Here is a 15,168-nt window from a genome sequence, read left to right on the forward strand (position 1 = left end):
TGAAAAAAAAAAAAAACAAAAAAAAACACACAACAAAAAGCCCATGGGCCATTAAGTGTCAGGTTAGTATTAAGTGTACTACAGTGAAAGAGACCAGAAGAGGAAGGATCCAAAAATGGAAAGAAGAGTTGCAAAGCTTACATAGGTTGGGAAGAAGGTCCCGACTGTGGGATAGCATGAAGATGACGAGGTTTCACCCCCATGGGAAAAGATAATCAAAGGAAACTAGTAAGAAAATTTTATTCCTTCTAAGTAAAATAATTTATTGAAAGTAGCTTACCTGACCACAGTCATAGAATCCATCAGTAATAATATTACTTGATGATAAATAACCCATCTGGCTGTACTTTTGGGAGAGATTGTTATCAAGTAGCTTTTCCAGAGCTCCTTCACTAAAGTTATTTTTGTGCCCTGTTGACAGATTAATTTCTTCTAGGATCTCTAAAGCCCTATTCAACAAAACACAAAGGCTAAGTCATCATTAAGTACCAGCTAATTGTTATTACACAGTTCAGAGCTGGTTTTCAGCATTACTGAGCCCAAGACACAGATTCATTTCCAAGTCCTAGCCTCTTGCCCCCTGGGCCAGCAAGGAGCTGACTATGCTACCTACAATTCTTTCTCTAGAGGAGAAAAAATGCCTTGCAGTGCTCCAAAGCAAAAGCAATTCCTTTAGACAGTTAAACAGTTAGTTACATAAAGGATCCGACAGGTTGCCACAGCCAACCTTTTATCAGAAAGATGTTAGCTACTACAGAGAACTTGAGAATAAGRAGAATATAAAAGCAGAGTAAAGGAATAATGTCAGAGCTAACCGTATGGTACAATTCAGGGAATATCTCTCTCTCCAGCTTATAATGCAGTTTACCAGTTCCAGTTTTGTATTATGAAATGTGTGAATCTTCCTGTTTTATGACTGTTACTGGCCATGGGGGAGGGGCAGCTGGCAAAGATTTGCTAAACTCGGAATAGCACGGCCACCCCAACAGTTGTGTCAGCATGACCAGGACGGCAGCACTTTTGCAGCATGGAGGGCAAAGCAGATAATTATGTGGGGACACGGAATGACAGGAATTACTCAAGCTGTTCTTGGTGCTGAAACACATGATAACTTCTGAGCTGAGAAACCTGGGAGAAGCTCACTAAGAAAATAACGGAAACTGAATCAGGAGGAAAGAATAATGAGGCACTGCATGCTGCTGCTTTGGAGCTGTTTAGTAATTGAAAGACAGAAAAAAGAGGGAGATTTTATATGTGTGTGCAGGTGCACGTGTGTATGTGTACATATGCAAATGTGTGTGTGTGTGTGTGTGTATACACACATGCAAACACCCACCCCACCCATAAAAGGTCTATGTAGTTAGTAGTGGTTTAGTCATGGAATCTAAGGCACGATTCTTCACATTGTAAGGAACTGATTTTTATATATATACATATATATATATGCACACACACACACACACTTATCATATTTGTATAAATGTAAATAATGTAAACATAAAATTATATATAAAAATATGTATCTATATCTGGTTATAAAGTACATATGGTTATAAAATACACACACATATACATATATAGACATACATATATATACACACACACATATATGTATGTACGTGTGTGGGGGGGGTGAACTGTGCCTCTAGAGTGCCCATTTCCCTCTGTGAACTACACGGGGAAGCTCAGCTGTGGGCATTGACAATGCAGACCTCTGAAGGCAGGTCAAGGGAATTCCAGAGAACAAGCTTTTCAGATAGGCAAGTGACAGCCTTCTCTTTAAGAAGATAGCAATGGGAGAAAATAGTGGAACAGATTATTTCAGGTTCTATTCAGGTTTGCAGGTTATTTGTCAGAAAGCATACTTCAACAAGCTCAGGAAATTAGCAAGTAAGATGATAAGTGGAAGAATTTTAATGGGGAAAATGAGTGCAGGCAAGTCTAATGAGTACAGTAATAGAGATAACACTGGAGGCACAATGGCACGTTATCCTAATGTCAAGGAAAGACAGGCAGAAAAGGAAGGGACAAATATGGCTGCATCAAAAGTTCTCAAAGGACCGAAAACCAAAAAAAGAATCATACAGAAATGGGAACGTGGACGTGCTTTTGTCAGTGAAGACCCAAAAGACCCACAAACAAAGCAAGATACAACTATTCAGGGGCTGAAAAGAAAGAAATGTTTCCTATGCTACAAGTAGGAGAGGAAATACAGGCCTATAAGTCAATGTGTGAAGAAAAGTCGTAAAAGATGGCACGGAAAAGACTTAAATGTTTGGTGCCTTTTTTTGCTTTAGTTTTCATAAAAAGGTTGAAAGTAGATGCCTAACTAATATTAACAAGGAAGTAGAAACAGTAGGCTTAATAAATCTAGAATAAGTCTGAGGAGACAAAGTTGGCAGTGTTTGAGGAAACTTACCCCAGAAGACTCTATGAATGGGCAAAAGCAACCTCTGAACTACTTATAATTATCTTTGAAATTTCAGGGAGGACAGACTGGGTCCCAGAAGAGTGGAGAAGGGCAAACATATTATCTACATTTAAAAAGGAAAAACCAGGAAATAACAGAGATCATTCAGCCAAATTTCAGTGTCCAAAGGACGTTAGATCAAATTATGAAACAATCAGTTTGTAAGCATGCAAGAGATAAGATGGTAGGAAATAGCCATTATGTATTTGTCAAGAATAAATCATGTAAAGCCAATCTAATTCTTTCTGTGATAGAGTAACTGATGTAATGTATAGGCAGAAGCAGTAGATGTGAGATATGTCTTGACTTTGAGATATGTTTTGACTTTAATATGTCTTTTCACATATTCCTACTTGAATACTCATGAGCAAGTCAGGGAAATATGATCTACATGAAAATAACATGAAGTAGTGCCTGACTGGTTGAAAAACTATGCTTAATGCATTATTATCAATAATATGCTGTCAAACTGGAAGGATACATAAATTAGAGTCCTACTTTGATATTGTCACAAAGAAGGGATTAAATATGAACAGTGCTATATACAAGATATGGAAAATAATTCCTGAGCTGTGTTTGATGGTGGTATGACCTCAACTGAAGTATCTCATCCAGGTTGGGAGATTGCACTTAAAAATGCAATAAATAAATGAAAGAAATTCAGACACTGTGACAAAACTATACAAGAGTTCAAAACAATGAAAAGTTTAACAATGCTTTTACTTTGTCGTAAAAGGGAAAATGAGAAAGGAACGTGGACCATGAGAAAATTCAATAGCTTAAAAAACCTAAACTGTTATAAAAAAGGTGGTTATTCAATCCCACTGAAAGTAGGACAATATGTAATTGGATTGATTTATTGTAAGGGACATCTAGAACCTGAAAACCCTTCTAATTTCTACTTAAGCACTCAAATAGGTTACCTCAGAAAGTTGTGAAATCTGCTCAGAACTGGTATTTACAAACACACTCAACAAATATAAATACATCAGCATAGCTGATTCAGTCTTACAGCATCACCTTTAAGGTCCCGTCCAGACCTACATTTCTAAGATTCTGACCCTGCAGAACCTGCCGCAGATAGTTTAAATGTATGTATGCAGTAACCTGAGAAGCGTCCAGCAGAGGGAGCAGGGCAATTACACATATTTAACAATAACTAAAAGAGTCACCCCGTACAAGAGCCCTGTGACATAATTCTTACAATCTAAGATAGCTTTTCTAATTCAGATATTAATATATGAAGCTTAGAGTTTCTAAGAAAGAATAAAATAGTCTCCTCTATGTGACACTTCAACAATTAACTCACAGTTAACTGGAGCTTGTAAACCAAATTCAGCCCCTGTATAAAAAGTGCAATTCACTGTATGTTGAACTTATACTGAAACTTTAATTTCAATTTCATTTGTCTGTGGCATTGTAGTCCCTAATTTTGACTGACATATGCATATCTTCAATGTAAAACCTAGTTCAGTCACAGAAACGATATATTTTTATAATTCCAGACAGACAGCTCTCTCTTCAGGCTAGCAATTTTTCTTCATACTTCTGTTACTTAAAACCAATACCATTTCATCTGTAACATCTGTGGTGCAAAAGTAATTCCTGCTTACAAAAAAAAGCATATCTTAACTTTGTTATTCTGCTATAAATATGTAAAGATCAACTTTGAAAGAGTTCTTTCATCAAAATCTTCCCTCTGCCCCTTGATACTGTATCTACTCACCCTAGCCTACACAGCTCAACAGCTGTTAGTTCATCACTTGCACAAACCATAACAGCCCAACAGGCATTTCTTCTGACTTCTTCATTCTTAGAATGCAGCAATTCAACAAGTGGTCCCAGTCCACTTGCATTTCTTAACTATTAAAAAAAATAAAGAAGAAGAAAAAAGACAACATTGCTGCTGACAGATTTCCTTTATCCCAACAAGAACAGTCTATGAAATTCTTCTTCTGAAACATTTAAGCCCTGTAGACAAGCTATGCTGGGCTGGTAGAATGGCCATTTATGGGGATTTTCTCCTTCTGTGAACTCTAAGGAGGCTGGAGCCAAAGAGAGCTTCAGACTGGTCCAATGCACACCTGTCTTCTGAACAGACCATCCATCCCGCAGCTGCCGTGCAGAGGTATGCAGCTTGCTCTGTGTTCTGTTGCCTCCTAGCAACTAATTTACATCACAATATATTTGAATTTGTACTGTACTGTATGTATGACAATCTTATTAACATCCTTTCTCTTCTATGCTACAACATCTTTCCTAAATGCTGGAGGAAATATTGGTCATCTGGATTTTTGCAGAGCAATACTTTTCAAGGACACTGAAAAAGGTAGACTATTTATGCCCCTTATTCATGTCCTAATTAACAGCCTTGATGCTTGAGAAATCTGCAGTTTATGGTCTGTGAATGTAGATGGCATCATCCTTCGTTATGAAGAGAAAATACCATGACCATTGATAAACAGGTCTAAATTCAACTTGCTAGATGCTACTGACCAAGGGATTAATTATATATTTTTATTTACTCCAGTCACATCCAGTATCTGATAAATCAGTCAGACATTGCCACTCAGGCATTGAAAATGGACAGTAAAACAACACTGAGGGAAGGTGAACAGGATAGAACATCTTCAAAATACAATTGATGGTCCCAGTTGAAGGAAATCTTAATGCTTAATATCCATAAACATGGGGATTCAGATATAGCCCCGGTTAAAGCTCATTGAAGCCACTGGAAAGCCATAAAAGATGAACGGAGTGAAAGCAAATACAGCAGCAAAAATAAAAATTAAAGAAAACCCTTTCCACATCTCATGACAAACTGAGCTAAGTTCAGCTGAACAAGCCTATGATGAAAGCACAAAATTAATTACTATCTAAAAACAAACGGAATTTAAGACAGACGTACAAAATACAAATAACCTAGGTAAGTATAATGCAAACCTCAGGATTTAGAAATGCTATAAATAACCACAACCTTATAGAGTAGTTTTACCTCAGTTCTTGCATCAGCATCACAACCAAACGCAGCCACAGTGAATGCTGCTTTGCTCTGCACTTGGCTGTTGGTAGAGCGCAGTGGTCCTACAAGCGCACTCATAATTCCGTGACTAAGAATATTTAGACGGAATGGCTCTTGCATGGCCATGTTTGTTAGTACTGTAGCAGCATTAGCAATGGCTCCATCTCTCTCAGCACTCAAAGTATTTATTAATGGCTCAATTCCTTCAGCCTCAGCAATGGCACTAGTAAAAGGAAGGAGAGGGAAAAAAAATCTCAGTTATTTTCGAACCATTTTTTTTCTTGATGTGTTATATTTACCAACTAAATCAGTATTATACTTCAAGAAGAACATTCATAAAATATAGCTTATCTGAAGTAAGTTGGAAGGCTGATGTATATACTCTGTAGTATGAAATTGAAACTAAAAGTTGAAATGTGAAAACCCTTCTTTCTGATGCCATAAATGGGTTGGTTTGACTCACACTGTGAAGCTCAAGAGACACAACCTAAGCAAATGAAACAAGYCACGGACTTCTGGATTCTTTAACTTGTTAGGACATCAATTCTTTCTTTCTTTTAAACAAGTGAATTAAATCTTGCATCTTTTCAAAGAAGCAGAATTTCTGCATCTTTACTTCCAGTCAAATGCCTCTGCAGAAGCTTATTACCTCTCCCCAAAATCATTCTAACATTTTTTAGATGAGGATTATAGTGCAGAGAGCATCACACTTCTGCTCTTTGTGCTGTTTCCTTAAATTTCTGTGTTAGGATACCTGGGTGGCACAAACCTCATGTAGCAACTTCTGCCATTCTTACTGAGCAAGTCTGCGTGGTGCAGTTCAGTGCAGTGCAGCTCCACATGAACTGATGTAGATAGCATGAGTACAGCAGACACATCAGCACACAGCTCTGGGCTGGCTATGGCCATGGTTCCACATTACTAGGCTATCAGCAGCAGATCCACTTTAAATATTCCCTCTGCTCCCAGATGGTCATTGCAGCATGCTGCTGAGGGCTGCTGCCCCTCAGCAGGGCCAAGCCAACTCTTAGGGTGGCCATGGTCTAAGTCCGACTTGCAAACCACCTGTTTACAAACAAAACTGAGGGAAGATCATTGAAGGGGGGCTCAAGGATCACTTCATAGATCGAGGTTAGAGAACAGACAAACAAAACAGCTGAAGCAGCAGTGCTGAGGAAACAGTAACTTCAGGCAGGAGACAGCTGGAGGTACCGGCTGCTGTACTACTGGGGACATTTGGAAATGACTTGAATCAGATGTGCTGCCAAACTAACAGTAACGTGGGACTTCATCTCAGTCACAGCAGAAGAAACCAGCCTATGAGAGCTCCGTCCTAACACTGCTATTCTGCTTCCAGTACTCAACTGGACAGTGCCTTAAAAAGAAAAAAATCAATTTCCTATTTAATGTCTGGAATAAAGTATATATTTGAAAGCAGCTGGTGACATTGCTTATAACGATAGTAAACTCTCAGCTACAGCTGATGCAGACCCTGAAGAGAGAACTTGGATTGGCTGAGGGGACTCTACAATGCTCTAACAAACCTGAATCTCACATATTGGAAAGGCATACAGTTCTGGGTTACCAGCTCCTCAGGTATTCTTTGCCCTAGGCAAAAAAAACAGCTAACACAAATGTAGTTTACATTCTTCAGATACCATAAGGTATTCCATAACTTAAGATGTTTGTTTGCCTTCTTGCCAAGACTTTGCTTTCTACTAAACAATGGGCACTAATTTCTGCGTCTAATATATATTTGCCATTGTCTTATCATTCATTTCAGTGTTACTTTTTCCAACATTGTTACACACCACCACATATAAAAATTGAATTTTCTTCCTTATGAGTCTGCGTATAATATTTGATCAAATGATTTGAGGCATATGTCCAACTTACTATCTGTTCTTAGTAATTTTATTTTGGGCTCATCTGTTTGTTAAACAAAAGTTGGCAATATTGTTAGCAGAGGAAAAGTGCAGATGGCAATGTAAATTTTCCTTGCAACCACTTTTTTATATCTTCACTTTAAAACATTTTCTATATCAAAAGCATAACAAACTCTCCCACTTCTATACAAGCATAACTAAGCACTTCAGCAATAGAAGAGCATATTGTTTTTATAAGTTTTGATAACTTTCTGTCAACACATTAATAACAGAAATCTGGATTTGCAAATCTTACTTTTATAGCTTCTTACCAAAAATCTAACCAATCTTTTGGTAACTTTTACAATTACAAAACAGCCACAAGCTTACAAGTATTACATAAGCAGGAAACAGTTATGCTATGAAAGACTGCCAAGGCATCCATAAAAGCATGAAACCTCAGGAATGCTTATGATCGCTCTCTGGTGCAAATAGGATACAAAGCAGCAGGATACATGCCAGCCTGTAGCACATAATCACAACGTGTGGGCAATATGGTGCAGAGCTTACTGCAAAGTTAGCGTAAGCATTTCTGAACCACTTTTTTTTTTTTTTGGGGGGGGGGGGAATGCAGATATACCTGAGTAGACCTGGAATGAATCAGCAGAGATTGACTGGGTTTGTAGCCTGATCTCTACGCCTCAACTATAAGGTGATGGCAGCTCACAGGTAGTGCTASGGCATGGGTGTAATAAAGGCTGTTGGGCAGGCCATAGTCCTCAGTTTGGAAAACTGGGGAAAAGGCAACAATCTACACACCGAAAGTGATTCAGTTTATTAGCTTGGGTGTGGCATAAAGGTATAGGGGCTCATTTAGTGTTGTTCTGCACCTAAAATAATTAATCCTCCTGAAACACTAGTAACTTTAATGCAAGCACTTCAGTATCTGCACAGAAGTGAATTCCATGCTTTCAGTTGTCCCTCTGCAATGCACTCCTCAGAGCGCCAGTGATTTGCTGGATTACCCCTTACCTGAATGTCCTCCCTGCCCTGCCCTCCTTGACCAGATAAAGGAGAACAGCTGAAAATGTAACTTTTGTGTGTAAGGCCACTGTATTTCTGAGTTCTCTGGCTCATTGTCCCCCCCTCCTGCCCCATGAGAATTTAAACCAGATTTACAGCTCCAGGAAGGCTGTCCAGGCTGCTGGGTATGAAGAGATCCTGGACACATTGATTGCACATGTAAGGATCAGTTGTACAGCATCTGTACCACAGGTTTTCAGGAAAATATCAGATTCACAGCACATATGTAACAATGATATGATATACCTCCTGGCAAAGTGTGAGAGAGACTCACCATACATGCACACAGCCACGTACAGTAAGCCATGTCCATAAGGCATCAGATTTACAGCATTACACAGTATATAGACGCATAGCTTAACTGAGGGAAAAAAAAACACAATAGTTTTTCCTGTACAGTGGATATATGGGAATGAATTCCAGTTCCTCCAGGATTTATGGGACAGACCCGCAAACATGAATTGCATCACTGCACCTCACAGGTGTAGCATATCCAACACTTCCGCAAAAGTTGGACTTACTACTCCTATGCTACCCCTGATAACACATGTATGCCTCCTTAGGCTATCCTTATAAATACATAGCTCTTAACAGACTGATTCCGGGATGATACACAGAATTGAAAGATGTAGCCAATTACATTATAAGCAGATTTACTATAATCTGCATCAAACCCAGCAAGTATACAAATACGTAACAAAAGAACAAGGTTCCAGCTCCTTGTGTTCAGAGCTGACCTCAGCAAGGAACAGAGCACAGCCAATTTTCTCAAGTGCCACTCAGCTTCAAAAAGGTTGAGAACCACTGATTTAGAAGATCATACATATTTATTTTAATCCTGTATTCTACTTTAGTGCAGATTCATATTGAATCATGGTTTCATTACTATAGCTTCATCAAGTAACACAACGGATCTCAAGCCTAAAAGAATTCATGTTAAAAATCACAAAAGCAGGTAATGACAGTTGAAGGTAATCAATATATTGGAGGATCAGATTTTAAGAGGGGCTAGAACACCTAAGGGCAAGACTGCATCCTGCTAACAGAAATAAGTACAGAAGAGGTTATGAGAGAAAAAGGAAGAATGGACAATCCATAGTTCCGTTCATTCCTATCTCATAGCCTGCCTGGGCCACAGAGCTCCAGCTGCTACAAAGACACAGTAGTGCCCAACCACAAAAGAGAGTTAAAAGAAGGAATATACTTAACATATTAAGGATATTAGATATTAGGATATTAGAATATACAGTATTAAGACCTAAGTATGGAGGTCTTGTCCCCTTCAATCTTATACAGAGATATGCAACTATATAGTCACTGTGTATTTTTTTGTTACAAGGAAACAGAAGTCCAAGGAAGAGGCTTTTACCAGCACTGACTTTGCCTAATGTAGATCAGTGCTAGCTCTCTCCAGCCTCCAGGACACACCCTTTCCACTTCAGACACCACCTACAGGGATGATGTATTTCATTAGTGCTCCCAGTCAGGGCTACATCCTCAAGGAACAAGGAAGCCTTGGTTTGGCTGGAAAAGGTATACTCTTCTTCATGTGGAAAAGGAGTAAATTATATAAATCCATAGCTTTTTTCCTTCATGTTGTGTACAGCTCCAAAACACATCAAGTTCCCTAATCATGGAGGGAAAAGATTAGGCAAAAAGAAAAAAAGACAAAGAATAAAAAGGATGTTACATTTGCAAAACATCACTACGTTCCTTTGAAAAATGGAGGCTGAAACAAACAAACAAGAAACCCCAAACAACATAGGTCTAGAAAATAAAGAGCTCAAAATAAAGTTAAAATAATTCAAATACGTAATGATACAGATGTACATGGTTAAGGCAGCCTCATGACCTAAACCATTCCTCATAGTGAAACAGTACAATTCTGATTATATTTGAATTGCTTAAACTGTCTATAATTCAAGAATATCTAAAATATTTTTATCACGTGTCACTGGAAAGGCAAGCATTAAATGGCCTGATATTAAATATTTAATTTTAAAGGTTTAATTTTAAACATACATTTTAACTTAGAAGTTATTAAGATATTTACCTGAAAATTCTCTAAAAGATTGCTCAGGACTCAAAGAATACACACTGAAGTTTGGGGAAAACAAATGTTTTCTTCATCCATAGCAAAGAACCACTGTCTTTACTGCAAAATTATATTCAAAGCTGACAATAAAACTGTTACCAAAAGTTTCATAGAAGAACATTTTTTAAGTGGTTAAGGTGGAGGTGCATATGCATTTCATCTAACTGAATATTTGATTACTTTAATTGTCTAGGGTGCAACAGGGAAGCTCAAAMATAGGTTGAGAGTGTTGTGAAAACAATCAATCATCAGTAGAAGTCAGATAAAAACTCCTTTTATTAGGACTGTAAGCTTTCTGGGGCAAGAACCACATCTCTGTTGGCATCACATCAAGCTTAATAGCTCTGGTCCTTAACAAAGCCTCCTAGCCTTGGCAAGATAGATAATGAATTATTTACTTTCTTAAATAGTGCATAGGGAATGGTCCAGCTAGCTTTTTTTCCTGAAAGGAAGGTTCAGCATAGTGGAGGAAACAAGCGTCACTGTTCAAAGATCTGATAGAAACCATTGAGATTGCTCCTCAAAATCCTTTTTAACCTGCTCAAGTTAAGCCTAAGCAACCTCACATGGAGGGGAGGTCAGAGGGGAAGAGGAGTGGTGCAGCTTCACACCACTGTTTACGCTGATTTGTGCTTAATTAACACTTGCAAGATTGACACTTTATACAAATGATAAAGTATGTTCTTTTGTGCTCCCTCCAAAACTACTGAACGAAAATTGATTTATATTAAATTCTATTTTTGAGCCTATTCTATGCTGTTTATTTCCCCTTTCTCATTGAGAAGAATTTAACATAATTTCTTCCCCCCCCCGCGCAAAAAATCAAATTCTACCTCCTCACAAAGGCCACTGGACTCCTTATGGACTTCATTTTCCAAATGTATTTGCAACTGCATGTTTAATTTGTGTGAAAATTACTGTGATTGTGTGTGAGGTGCTTAGCTAGCCATTTATGCATGTGCATATCTCATTTTCATACATAATTGCATGTAAATTATGCATAAGAATTATGCATCTAATTACACACACTTTTTTTAAATCAAGCTTTATCTGTGTTAAATTGTATGACTTCATTTTCACACAAGGCACTTTTGATCCTGCTCAATTACATAATTTCTGACTGTAAAGCAACTTCAAAGACCAAAACTAGAACATCATAACCAGAAGTTTGAAAACCTCATGAAGTATATTCCTTTTTATCCCTTAAATATATTAGTTTGTTAATTTTTCATTTACCTTGTTATACCATCAGAATAATCACATCCAATAAATGTCTTCTGCATTTACCAAAAATTTCACTTTGGGATTTAATTACTTTCAAAGGCAACTGACTATTGTATATAGCCACTTGTATTTTAGTTAATGACTCGCATCATTTCCGTTTTTTCACTATGCAATGGAAATTAATGTTAATTTGATTATTTTGAGTAACAGAATCTAGCACAAGGGACTCTGATCTACAATTTGGGGCTCCTTTGTGCTACAGTAAAAATATTGATTATATCAACAAACCATTTCATTCTTCATTTCAAGAACAGAACCCTCTACTCCTATTTTCTAATGACAAGTACCCTCTTAAAACATCAGCAAACCCAAAACTCAATAAATCTCAYGGTCTGAAAGCAATCAAATGTTAAACTGTCTGGATTGGCAGAGACTGTAATAGCTGACTCTTGTTTAGAGATATGCTGACATTTCTGATTGTCTGTCATTGAATTTATCTGACAGAGTCACAAAGATCTCAATTATAAAACTGTAGTTTACCTAATTTAAAATATTACAGGGGCGTTGGTAATGAACTATCTATTCATGAAATCTAAGTCTATTTGCAACCTTTATGAAGAAGTTCTGACACTTTCACTGTCAGCAGAAAAGCTTGAAATTCACCAAGAAGAAAGCCTTTTTGTCCCTTAAAATTCCATTTAGTTTCACCTAAGATAAGCTCATGAAAAAAACCACTATCCCCTTTTCTCTTTTCTGCTGATCCAAAAAATAATGCATGCAAAAAATCAATAATCCAGCACAAATGTTGAGAGTCTGGAATCCACATTGTTATGAAAGCAAAATAACAGAGAACATTCGGGAGCTGCCGGAGCAGCTTTTGTGGAGGTGTAATGAAAGAAAGGAAAGAGCCAACGTGAGGTCCCTGCAACAGCTCCGCTGAACACAGGGATTTCTCCAGCGGCTCCGCTTCTGCTTTGGAAGTACCAGATGAGGAAGGACAACTAAATTGTCCTGAGCCAGTCACTCTGCAAATACTACTCACACCGTGAAGTTGGATCCCATCTTTCATTTTTGAATGAGTCTTTTCCTGACAACTGTTAACTTATCTCAAATGACAGCAATCCCGTTTGCCCTGCTAAAGATTCAGGCTCTTACAATGATTCAGAGTGGTGAAACTGCTGCATAATTTTATCCCTTAAAAATTAAATCTCTAAGGAAGTTCACACACAGTACTACATTAAGATAACATTACTGAGGTTGCAACTCTTAAGGTTTAAAGTTACTTAAAGCCTAATTTTATCCCCTTGTGCATATGACAGCCTCTAATTAGGTAACGTGCAGATCAGTGTGTCTAACCTGTCAGTGCACAGATTAGATTCACAGCAGCACAGAACTGAGCTTGTATGAACAACCATAAATCTGCCATTTCCTTATATATACTCAGAATACATAACTTACACTATACTAAATTAAGTTAAAATGTATCCTTAAATAACATGTATTTAATTATATTCATAATGGAAATGTGCTACAAATGAAACATACATGTAAAAGCAGCAATAATTTTTTTCTGAATTCTCCTAAAATGTAAAATAAACTTTGCCACCTTTAATTCATGAAAACATATAATTCGCCTCAGTGCATACCACTGAATGTCATTCTAGGGGGCACAGTCAAGAGAAATCAGGGTACTTGCACCTCTATGTAAAATACAGCTTTCTTTCCCAGGCTTACCAGTTGCCATCCAAGAGAGGAAACGTCTCATCTGATCCCACAGAAATCCACCCTGGGAAGTTACAGGTGACAACACACGTGCTCTGAATGAAATTCCAGACTTCCACAACTAAGAAAAATAGTGATCATACTGCAAGAGTTTGAGGGTGCAACAGCTCAAAAGATTTTACTATATTCCACTGAGTAGGACTTCCATACAATTAACATTGTCACAATTTAGAAGTATTCTATTTTCTGTCTAAAACTATTTTGGATACATTTAAGTCCTCATGCACCTTAGGATACTGTGACATGAAATTTGTGTTAAACAGATAGGGATGAATACATTATATTGGTCTCTGTCTTCAATATACCTCTTGATAGGCATCACAGTTAAAAAAAAAACCACAGGAAAATTGAATAAAGAATTTTTTTTGTAAAAGAAAAGCTGCACTGGCAACAAAATGCAGTTACAGTGACTGAGTCTAAAGAAGTACTCTTCCATATAGCCACACCTTCACAAATCAAGGACAGAAGAACAGCAACTGGTTGAGTGAAATATTTTGTACCTGCCAGCAGGGGATGATTTAGGATACTGTCCATAAGTTGTGTGTCAGTCATTTGAGGTGATGTTAAAGTCATAGTGCTGACCCATTTCTGAACAACATTACAACATTAGACTTTGATCCAGCTTTTCTGCCATTTTTCAAGGGAGAAATTTATTGTAACACATTTTGCAGTTTTTAATGGAAGTCATTATGTAACTTACAGTTTACTGTGACTGTTTTTATAATTTTCTTGTTCAAAAATAAATAAAATGTAAACTATAAACTACTAGCATGGTGTTAAGATAAGCTTGCGGCTCTTGGGTAATGACCATGTTGTCTTTTCTCTTTGGAAAGCATCTGTCACATTACAGATACATAGTAAGTGAAAGTCAAAACAGGAATCTACTCATAGCAGGAATTAACTGTTTGTATATGTACAGGGCTTTGCAGAATGGGTGGTGATGTAAAAAATAACAATACAAACCACAAAAACCAACCAAATCCCTTTACCTTGCAGAATAGTAGCTCAAAAATATAATTAATTCTGTCACTAGGGGTCAGTATTAAGACACATTACCTTTGTACAATATTGCTAGTGGAATTCTATTCTTAATTCCCTGCTTCAGGGACAGAAACTTCTGTTAAAAAGAAGAACTATTAAATCAGAAAAAAGATAAAACCTATATTACAAATTATTACTATTTCTGTTTTTAAATTTAGCACTCACATACTAGAYATTTTTGTATCTATTCTCACATACATATATGTTCATGCAAATATCTTACATAGTACTGACTCTTCAGTGTTGATACATTCGTATGAATTAGATTCCACCTAAGTCTTGAAAGGGAAGAGCTACGTTTAAGTTTTCCTGTTTCTGACAGATACTGTCACTTTAACAAAACACTGAAGTAAAACTGACCTAGTTTTATCTGTTACTAAATGTAGGGACAGGCCACTACTGCCTAGTGATAATAACAAAATCCAAAATGTAAGAAAACAGGATGTTCTTTAAAATTTATTCCTTGACAGCAGAACCCTCCTTAAAAATAATAAAAATCACTGCTGGGTGGTGAAAATCTCCCTTTAAGAAGGAGAGTTAGACTCTCATTAAAGGTGAGCGTTATTCACACAGAATAGACTGAGGA

At 37.3% G+C, this 15,168-nt stretch overlaps 1 protein-coding gene across 2 annotated transcripts in view; it reads right to left on the bottom strand.

The window, feature by feature from the left end:
* The window catches only part of ARMC3 (armadillo repeat containing 3), a 55,219-nt gene that overhangs the window by 12,572 nt on the left and 27,479 nt on the right, over nucleotides 1–15,168 (bottom strand). For both annotated transcript variants that reach the window (XM_026064966.1, XM_026064965.1), the window contains exons 10-12: nucleotides 5,466–5,715; nucleotides 4,197–4,333; nucleotides 281–449 (exon numbers count right to left, since the gene is read on the bottom strand). In XM_026064966.1, coding sequence (XP_025920751.1) covers nucleotides 281–449; nucleotides 4,197–4,333; nucleotides 5,466–5,715 — 556 coding nt within the window. The remainder of the gene's footprint in view (nucleotides 1–280; nucleotides 450–4,196; nucleotides 4,334–5,465; nucleotides 5,716–15,168) is intronic.

The sequence above is a fragment of the Apteryx rowi genome, unplaced genomic scaffold, assembly GCF_003343035.1.
Source record: "Apteryx rowi isolate R43461 unplaced genomic scaffold, aptRow1 scaffold_222, whole genome shotgun sequence".
Lineage (NCBI taxonomy): Eukaryota > Metazoa > Chordata > Aves > Apterygiformes > Apterygidae > Apteryx > Apteryx rowi.